General features: G+C 40.3%; 1 protein-coding gene across 1 annotated transcript; it reads left to right on the forward strand.

Moving 5' to 3' along the window:
- The first annotated feature begins 3,505 nt into the window (after positions 1–3,505).
- On the forward strand, positions 3,506–10,324 carry LOC117296290 (5'-nucleotidase-like). Its single transcript, XM_033779138.1, has 8 exons — positions 3,506–4,000; positions 4,589–4,802; positions 5,614–5,805; positions 6,459–6,665; positions 7,044–7,292; positions 7,976–8,131; positions 8,474–8,671; positions 9,127–10,324. The coding sequence occupies exons 1-8, from the start codon at positions 3,662–3,664 to the stop codon at positions 9,279–9,281; spliced, it is 1,710 nt and encodes a 569-aa protein (XP_033635029.1). The 5' UTR covers positions 3,506–3,661; the 3' UTR covers positions 9,282–10,324.
- Positions 10,325–10,975: the final 651 nt, after the last annotated feature.

Genomic DNA, 10,975 nt, shown 5'->3' on the forward strand with positions numbered 1-10,975 from the left:
TAGCGTTTGTACAGCGTTTTTGTTCAGACCCCGTCTCCTAAAGTATGAGGATAAAAGAGTTAAATCATATATCAAATTGAAGCTTAGAACATAAGCTTTACTCTAAGAAAAAGTGTTAAAATTCTTAATTAGTTAACCACGTGGTCTTCATTTGAATTTTTAATTTGTAAACTTGATGCAGTCACTTTCATGTTATTGTGAAACATTCTCTTTGGTAATACAACACAGTATGTACCTCAATGAGTTGTTGACTTCTTGAGAGGAGTCTATACTATTTTGTTTCCTACCCGCGTTCTGGACACATTACTCTGTACACGCACAAAGTACGGAGGTTTGGGATTTTCGTTAGAACGTGCGTTAAATTTGTCCTTGTTTTTCTAACCGCGTCCTGGACCAATTACTCTGTGCATGGATGCTCTGTGCATGGGTTTTCGTTAAAACGAACGTGCGTAATTAGATAGGGGTTTTTGACGACATCGACGTCGTCGTCAAAAACCCCCTTAAGGTATCTAATACTACATTTCAACCCTACTTAGTAGTTATAGGCGTTAGCAGTTCATATTTAGTGACAATGGTAGCAAAATCATGAAACGAGAATTATTTCGCCGGATCATAATCCCCTCTGTTGATGCACACATGTAAAAACCCACCATATTTACATCGTGCCCTTCTAGCCTAGTGGTCATCAGTCGCGACTACACATCTGAGAATTGCTAGTTCGAATCTCCGTCCGAAATCAATATTTTTTTATCCCCCAAAACTAAAAATATATTTCTTTTTGTAATATTTGAGTTTGATTCTTATCTTAATATCGATAGTGTTGCCTTTTCTTTTTCTCAAATGTTAGCCCAACATAACCTGTGTGCATGCATGACACGATGATGTTTAAAAACACACAGTAAGCGAAAAATGGTGACCATAAGCGCAGAGTTTGGTGGTTAAGAGTTCTGTGAAATCAACTTTTACTAGATCAAACATCAAACCACCGACCCCCAAAAAATTTAAAAATCGTTATTAATTAACCACGTGACCCATATTTGCATATTTAATTGTACAAGGGGACAAAGTTGTTAGAACTTCCTGTTGATGCTGACATCATGAGAACATCAGCATAAGTATTGGAATTGCACTACCACTCGGAGTGTTCAAGGAGTCCAACACGTCAGTCTAGAGTCCAACTCTGATTGTAAAAATCAATTCAGGCATCATCTTCAATTTAATTTTATGCAACAAGCAAACTTATACATTTTCTGATTTTATTTCAAAGGGTAACATAAATGGCTGGTAGCGAACGGTTTCCAAAAAAAACTACATGGTGTACGTGCACAATACTCTTACTGACCTCAAGCATTTACCTCTAGATAATAAATCAAGCATTCAGTTCAAAATTATAAAAGTTTGTTATTGCCACATTATTCAGCGAACCGTGAATCATACACAGCTACTATTCACAAGAAAATCTATATGTGGAGGGTAATGTTAGACAGTACACAATGGAACCGGAGTTTAACAATGACAATGTCAAAAGTGCAATCGTCCGCCCTTGAAGTTTATTTCACATGGGCTGATGGTGATCAAAAGGATAAAAGTTTGTTATCGCCACATTATTCAGCGAACCATGAATCATACACAGCTACTATTCACATGAAAATATATGGGTGGAGGGTAACATACAGCACACGATGGAACCGGAGTTTAACAATGACAATACCAAAAGTGCAATCGTCCTCGCTCCCCAACCAAGGTGCCTACAAAACGTCTCTAATGGATAACAATGGTATATTTCGACATGGTTTTTTTCCCAATTTCTCTAGTATTTATTTTGGGTATTTTGTTTATCTGTTTCATTTAAATATATGGTTAAGTTTTATTTTACGCTAACTGTTTTTGTGTTTGTTCTTCCTGTAATTTTGAATTGTTTTGCCGCTACATAAGATTACACCCACTAAATAGAATTGCTTACATTGCTTTCTTCGTTACAAAAAAAGGGGGGAGGGGGTCCGTACTCGTTAAGGTTTGCTTTTTATGGGCCCCTCCATCCCCTACATGTGTTTTGCATTGATTTTCTAGTTTTTGTTTTCTATTATTGTACGATTGCATTTGCTTGTAATAAATTATTTATTACCTTCTGTGTAGACTAAGCAAGTCTCGCGTGTATTTGAACTTGCGGGACCATTATGTTCCAAACCTTATGGAGTTTTACGTGGGACATTTTGTTTCGTCCATTATTTTAGTTTAACGTAGTTTATGACCATGAATATTATAAATATTGTTGGAAATGTAATACTAGTTAACAAAACGTATACAAGTAAAATCCTTTCAACAAAAGAAATCCTACTTTCGGGATGTCAACTTAATTCCCGAGATAAGTTATCACAGGAAGATGACATCCTAATTTTAGGATGTCGACTTCCCGAGATAAATTATCACAGCAAGACGACATCCTACTTTTGGGATATCGACATTCCGAGATAAATTATCACAGCAAGACGCAACCTACTTTTAGGATGTTGACATCCCGAGATAAATTATCACAGGAAGACGACATCCTACTTTTAGGATGTCGACATTCCGAGATAAATTATCACAGGAAGACGACATTCTTCTTTAAGAATGTCGACTGTTTGTAGTTTGGAAAATTTGGAAAAACCGTGACCTCAATTTGACCTCTACTTCCGGGTCAACCGGAAGTGGGACCATATCTCAAGAACTACTCAACCGATTTTCAATTTGTTTTCACTTACAGACTCCTTGACATTAATATTGACTGTGAAAACTCGTGACCCCATGTTGGCCTCTACGTCCGGGCGAACCGGAAGTGGGACCATACGCCAAGTACTATACAACCGATTTTCAATCCTGTTTGTTCAGTTTTATCCTCCTAAGGCATTAAAAATAAACTTTGAAAATCCATGACCCCAAGTTGACCTCTACTTCCGGGTCAACCAGAAGTGGCACCATATATCAAGAACTACACAACCGATTTTCTAACCTTTTTTCAGATACAGACTCCTTGGGCGTTAGAGATTAGCCTTAGGTTACCGCGACCCCATGAAGTGGCACCGTAACTCAAGACACTGTACAGTATTTTTCAAACTTTTTTTTTAGTTATAGACTCCTTGGTAATGTTAATTTTGCGTTGTGTTTTGTGTGATTGCGAGCCGGTCAGCATGATTTTGCGGTACCTTTATGAACAAATCGTGTAAGTGTAAGCATCTCTGTAAACACAGGTCCTAATGTAATAATTAGATGTAGATACAAAATAAGTTGGCGATGATTTCAAATTTAAGAATAATAGTCACCACTTCAACTTGTTATGGCAGTACCATATTATTGTATTGGCTTTGGCAAACTCGAGGGTTGGCTGTACATAGACATCTCCAACCCATTTTCTGGTGTATACCTGAGCTAGACCGCAAACACTAATCCTTCACCCCTTCATGGCTTACTCGCGAGCTGCCTTGTCCATGTAATCTGAACAACAAAAGGCACCAACAACAAAAGGCACCAACAATAGAGTTCGATAATGAGGGACCTTAAAAATCAGTGAAGCGCTTAATCCATCTTGGGACGGGCGCATGACAATTTTGGGACTCGATCAGTTTGAACTTTTGGACTTTTCGATCAGAGTGCTCTGATCGTCTTCTGGAGAAAAACAAAAATGAGTACGCGACTGTTGCTCATTTTGGGCCACGCTTTGACATTTGTTGTGTGTCTGACATCAGCCTACGATCTGACCATTCTACACACTAACGATGTCCACGCTCACTTCGACCAGTTCGATAAGTACAGCACTCGGTGCGACGATGATGAGTCAGCGAACGGGCAGTGCTTCGGCGGGGTGGCCAGGACGGTCACCAAGGTCCGGCAAATACGTTCCGAGGTGGACAACGTGGTGCTGCTGGATGCCGGTGATCAGTACCAGGGAAGCACGTGGTTCAGCTTTTACAAGGGGCAAGCGACCTCACATTTCATGAATATAATCGGATACGACGCTATGGTATGTATATACCTTTTAGAGGAATTGTGCCATCCGATGTTGCGATCCTGACATAGTTTACTGCAGGATGATGACATCATGAATATTAAAGATGACAAAACCATGTGAGATGATTTAACTCGGGATGACGAAATCCTATTAAAGGAAGATGTCGTCTTCCTCATTTTATCTTGTGATGTAGAAATTATGTTGAGTATAATATGTCGATTTCCTGGGATAAGTTACCTCTGGAGTAAAACATCCTGAAAATGTCGATAGACCCGAAATAAAGTTATCTTGCGAAGACAACACCCCACTTAAAAGATGTCGTCATCTCGAGACAAATCATCCCATGATGTTGTCATCTTACGTTTATGATGTCATCATCTTGCAGTAAATAAACCAATGACCCCCTGAGATTCCAGGATCACTGAGATCCCAGAGATTAGAACATACAAACAAAATGAGGTGGTTTTGTTCACAAGAGAGACACTCAAGACATGACTGTATATTCCTTTATCATGGAGTAATCCATTTTTTTAGTTTAAATACTGTTTCAGATGTAGTGCGTTTTTGGCTATTATTCTCATTGATTGCTATTCTAACCAGACACTGGGAAACCACGAGTTCGACAACGGACCCGATGGGCTGACACAGTTTCTGAACGACCTAGACGCCCAGGTGGTTTGCGCCAACCTGGACGCCAGCAACGAACCGGCAATAGACGGACTGTTCACCAAGAGCACGGTGCTGGCGGTCGGCGGGGAAAAGATTGGAATCGTCGGGTACACGGCTTCAAATATGCTTGAGATTTCTAATACCGGTAACGTCACTTGACAAGCAAATGTTGTAGTTAATAGAAGTGTTATGGTATGTTATTCTTAAACATATAAATTTGTCTTCTTTGCTTATGAGGTACACCAAAGTTTTACAAGAAGAGCGCGTTGGTTCACATCCTCTTATTTTCATCTGACCGAAGCACATTACAAAGACCTGGGCCCAATTTCATAAAGCTGCTTTGCTTTAGCAAAAAAATCCTTGCCCAGTAAAATCAGGTTACCGGCAAAGACTCCACTCAATTGTTATGCTAAGTAAACAACAGCTAAATACCAGTCACAAGCAATGCATATGGCATGACATTTTTGCCAGTAACATGTGAAAAATAAGCGAGCTATTTTCGTGCTTAAGCAACATTTTTGCTTAAGCAGCTCTATTAAATTGGTCCCTGAATGCAGCGATAACGAGAACGATGTAACGACGCAAAGAGAACACATTATATTGGTCGGATAAGCGTTTGCGTATTCCGCGTGGAGCAACTCCACCAATACAATGCGTTCTCTGGGCGTCGTGATCGTTATCGTTCACGATATCGCTGCAGTGTGACTCGGCAAAGTTGTGACACAATTTATGCATTATTTTTTTTACCATATTCATTCCTTTTACCTATGATTACAATTTACCCCCCCCCCCAAAAAAAAAAAAAAATAAAAATAAAAAAAAAATTGTTTGTTTAATAGAAAGTTTTCTTAACATCTGGGTGCATAACGATGGAACATTTTCACAGAATAACATGTTCCTAAGAAATCAAAACCAATGTTCAACTCACGTTCGTCCCTTCAACCTGTATGATATAGTTGGAAACCTGGTGTTCATGGATGAGGTATCATCCATCCAAGCAGAGGTTGACCGACTCATAGCGGTAGAGGGCGTCAACAAGATAATCGCTTTGGGACACTCTGGCTACGATGCGGACCAGAAGATCGCCCGGGAAGTTCGTGGCCTGGATGTCGTGGTCGGAGGTCATTCAAACACATTCCTGTACACCGGTGAGAAAAAAAAGGGAAAAGAAACAATTTTAAACTGCAATAAAAATTGAAGCAATCTCCTCTATGAAACAGACCGTGAAGCTTTTGAAGCCGTTGGGTATCACCGACTAGAATCCACTGTGCAGAATGAAAAAAAAAGAATAAAAAAAAAGGGTAGGCCAATATTGGTTATCGTGGTCCCCACAAACCTAGATGAGTGCTTTCGGCCAGGTTCCCATATAGTCCGCGGGAATTCCACCGCAACTTGGGGGGGGGGGGGGGGGCGGGGGGGGGGTAGACCTCTCCATCCCGTGTTGACTGACCACCTTCTCGCCCCTTTCCTGCTTATTTGTACGTCTGTCTTTAACGTCTGCATTTCTCATAGTCCAAAAGAGACGATATTCGCATCATAGACTGTACACTGTAAACAATATTCGTAAAATTTACGGCACTTTATCTGGTATAGCTAGGGTGCAAGGTAAAGTGCCGTAAATTTCACGGTGGAAGTTTTGTAAACTACCCCTTCATCAAGGCACAATTTACGAAACTGTCACCGTGAAATTTACGACACTTTACCTGGCACCCTAGCTGCCAGGTAAAGTACCGTAAGTTGTACGGATATTTTTTACAGTGATAGTTTTTCCATAACGTTTGTGTTCGATTTCTGATTATAGGTGAACCACCTGAGACCACAAGCCCGATAAAGGGACCCTACCCGACCGTCGTGCACCCAGACGCCGATCCAACCACCAGTGTACTTGTTGTGCAGGATTACAAGTTTGGGATGTATCTCGGGCGCCTGGACGTGATGTTTGATGATGACGGCAAGGTCACCGGCTGGGGAGGCAATCCGTTACTTATGGACAAAGACGTCGCAGAAGGTAAACATGTTCTCGAAGTTACCGCTCGAATCACGAGCACTATTCTGTGTGGAGTGGCCCATACTATGACGTCACATACATTGGCGGCTGTGCATGCAACCTTCATAGCGTTGGTTGTGCGAGGGGTCTTACCCACGGGGTAGTTTAAGTTTAAACCGATAGACATCTTTACAGAAAATCTTGAAAAAAGTCTCTTTCGCAAGCATATCTCAATTTCAATTTAATTCAATTAAATTCATGTCAAGATTTCATACTACTTTTCTCAAGATATAAGGTGTACAAAAAATTGCCTTGATATGCAAAAAAATAAGCAAATAGAATGGTGAGAATAGTAAACTAAAGTTCTTTGGGATATGCCCCCTATGTTGATCTCATTAGATGCTGCTGTTTTGGAGGATAGGAATGTCTTGTCTGAAGCTTTCCGAGACCAATCCCGTCGTCACATAGCGTCCACCAATGTCCTCCTGGAAGAAGAGTCTTGCCGACGGGAGGAATGCAGTATGGGCAACCTCGTAGCCGATGCTTACCTCAGACAGGGTGTCCAGCCAACGGTGAATGGAGTTCGGGTACACGACGCCCACCTATCAATGGTTAATGCTGGGGAAATTAGGGGCACACTCAATGTAGGTAGGTGTGATTGAAAACGACAATGACAACAACAACAACAACAACAACAATGACAACGACAATGTCAACGACAACGTGAGCGTATCAGCATCAGCGGCAGCGGCATCAATAGCAGCATCACGTCAAAAGCAACAACAACAACAACGACGAACGAACAACTGCAACAACACAAGCAGCAATAAACAACAACAGTGTCCAGATCACAGAGTGAAACCCATCATATTTCCCATTAATTGACCTTTCACTGCTTCCATAAAAATAAGAAAACCAAACAATACTTGCATGGTGAAGAGTCGCGTCGTGTGTTCAAATATTAGGGACTTTTCGTTTTCGACGACGGATGGTTCTGCGACGGGTAAGATGACATTTGGCGTCATCTGCGCATGCGTCGGCTTTGAGGACGGTCATCCCTCAATTTCTACGACAGTACTTTGGATGAATCTTCGTTGTGCTGAAAACGACAACGTTTAGCTGAACAACCGTCGCAGAACCATCCGTCGTCGAAAACGAAAAGTCCCTACTCAACGCCAACGACGACGACAACGACAACGACAACAACAAACAGCGGACTTTACAGTTTTAAATACAAAATCAATAAACACTACTACAAAAACTTTCCAATTGCATCATCATAACAATATTAAGGTCATTTTAATGTTGTCATGTATGTGTTATCTATACAGGTAATATAACTGCTGGTGACATAAATAGAGTACTATCCCTGCCTGGAACTGTTGATCAGGTCACTTTGAAAGGTGTACACATTATAGACGCTTTGGAGCATCCAACCGAATTGTACAGAGAAGGACACGGGACGGGAGCCTTGTTGCAAGTTGCAGGTATATATATAACCGAGAATTCTTTTCTTTCTTTTTACTTTGAGGGGAAAATTTATTCAAGTTTCTTCAATGAAACTGAGAAATAACAATAACAAGCAAGTTCATGCGACCAGTCAATTTAACATAATACAACCACTTTTTGTTGTTCAAAAGGTAACAAAGGTGTGAAGAAAATAAGATTCCGCTAAGCAAAAATTGCGTAGGGCATCAGACGCAACTGGTAATTTTTGTTCTGTTTATAAGCAATACTCTTATATATTTAGCAAGTTATAGTGCTTACAGGCTATAATAAAAATGCAATTTGGCCAATGGGACCTTTTTTATTGACGTTATTCATTACAGGCATGTTGGTGACCTACGACCTATCAAGGAGACGCGGTAACCGAGTGGTCTCAGCTGAGGTGCGGTGTACGGAGTGCGCAGTACCCGAGTTCCAACCCTTGGACATCGACAAAGAGTACAGAATCATACTGAACTCGTTCTTGGCCAGCGGGAATGGATACACAATGATTAGGGATAACATCATTACGCATGAAGTTGGTAAGTCCGGAGAGTATTATAAGACCAACGACGATTAGAGCCCACCATGCGTTGTCGAAACCAAGATTTCTACCGGTTGAGGCTCTGTTTCCCAGTTTGAAACCCCGCATTATCAGGGCACGTTATTAAAAATGGTTGAATTGATAGAGCCTATAAAGCCCGTTACAAGGCTTAACACGTGGTGTCGAAGATACCCATAGCCTATCACAAGCAATCTTGAAATCTTACACAACTTCTGAAGAAATGGACGCAACTTTAAAAAGGACCAGCGCTTTATTTGCATTCAACACTTTATTTTCTTATTGACTATTGTTATTTCACTCAAAACTAAAATCACCCACCCCTCTTCTTCAATTTGGATTTTGATTGGTTCTTTACACTTTAAGAAAGTACTGAAGAAAATATTTACAGGTTTAAGAAAATACTTACTTACTGTTCTCATTTATTTTGTTTAGGTAAGCCTAAGATTGAGGTTGTGACTGATTACATGCAAAGGATGTCACCGCTGACTAATGGTCCGGAGAGACGAATCACCTTCATCGAGCCTCTTGACGTGGTAGATTTGACAATCCAGTGTTTTAAATTAATGAAGGATGTTTTAATAAGTTAATATTATTATTATTATTCATGGTTTATTTATTAAAACACTGCAATACAGCGGCTAAAAAGCCGAAATGCACAGTTTACAAAAAAGTCATTGAAAAACATTACTATTAAAAATATTAATGTATAAACTTAAAAAGAGCACAAATACAATTTGATAAGATTAGAAAACCAACCATCGCTCACTTAGAAAAACCAATATAATTGTCATTAAAGTTACAGCAATGATTACTTATGAGACTAGGAGTCGCTACATGGCAAAAAAATAAAGAAATGGCAAATCACAGTTGGCAAGAACACATTTGGTAATAACAATTAAAAAAAAAAAAAAAAAGGGCAATTTACAATTAAACCATCCATTACTATAAAAAAAGAAGATAGATATTTTTAAGCTGAGGGGATTTGGCATAAGTTCACAAAATGCGGGCAAGAGCAGGAATAGTGGATCGTTTGTACCTTTCAGTACGAGACTTGGGAATGTGAAGCCCGGTTACTGTGCTGGCTCGAAGTACCCTATCACGTGTAGTAGTTTTTTCCGGGGGGAGCATGTTCCTAAACTTAGAGGATCCAAGTAAGTTCTTACCAAACTTTATAAAAAGGTCTTCTCTTCTAGACTTGAGTGATGAGATGCCCAGTAATTCAAGTGCCATGGTATAGGATTGATATTGAAGGCCAAGAATAATGCGGGCGGCACGTTTCTGAACATTTTCAACAGCAATAACCTGGCGCTCAGTAATAGAGCTGTGCCAAACTTGACTAGCGTATTCCAGAACAGGTCTAATATAACAAGTATAAACTGCCACCATGTCTGTAGTAGGTACTTTGGATTTACTTAGTACGCACAAAGTGTACAACCTACGGGATGCCTTAGAAACAACTTCCGCAATGTGTATGTCCCATTTTAAGTTGTTTTGAACAGTCACACCAAGCAATTTAATTGAAGTTTCACACCTGAGATTTATCGAATTGAGAGAAACCGAAGTTTGAGGTAAATCGCGCTTCAAAAAGATAAAAGAGTGGCGATGATGTCTTCACCGTCTATATTTTAAATAAGTGAATGTTGTGTTTTGTTTTGTTTTTGGGTGTGTGATGGGCTTACGAGGAGTGGCCTTGCGGGGTCCATTGAACAATCGACGTCTTTATTTAACATGGACCTAACAATGGAATTCTTTGGAAAAAGGGGAATACTAGAACACCACCACAATACCATTACCCCATAACCGGTACTGGCTGGGTGTGTGGGGTTGTTTCGTGGGTGCAGGGATTGAATTGTTTGTAAACTGAAACCTTCAATTTTAATTTTCAAGCCGTGGTTTCGAAAAGGACCTATGTAAAAAATTCTTCGGGTAGCGCCCTCTTCTGATTCAACTTCCATCAGCCTATTGTTAATTTCCCATAATAGAGGACAGAATCTCCGGGGGATAGATGACACCGGTGCTCCACCAACTGAGGAGCCTAGCCCTATGCTGGAAGTCTCCCTGCTTTCGAAAATAATTGTTCAATCAGAAGCATGAATTGTGTGCCTGTCGTATATAGCCATGGACCACACTCAAGTTTACTATAGAAATTTTTGATAAATACCCATTGTGCAAGCGCTAACCGTTGAATGAGGTGCATGCTGGTCAAGCTATCAAACTTGATCGCTAGCTAGACCAGCATGCACCCCATTCCATGCCAAACGCGCCCGTACCGAGTATTTCC

This window comes from Asterias rubens, chromosome 11 (genome assembly GCF_902459465.1).
Source record: "Asterias rubens chromosome 11, eAstRub1.3, whole genome shotgun sequence".
Classification (NCBI taxonomy): Eukaryota; Metazoa; Echinodermata; class Asteroidea; order Forcipulatida; family Asteriidae; genus Asterias; species Asterias rubens.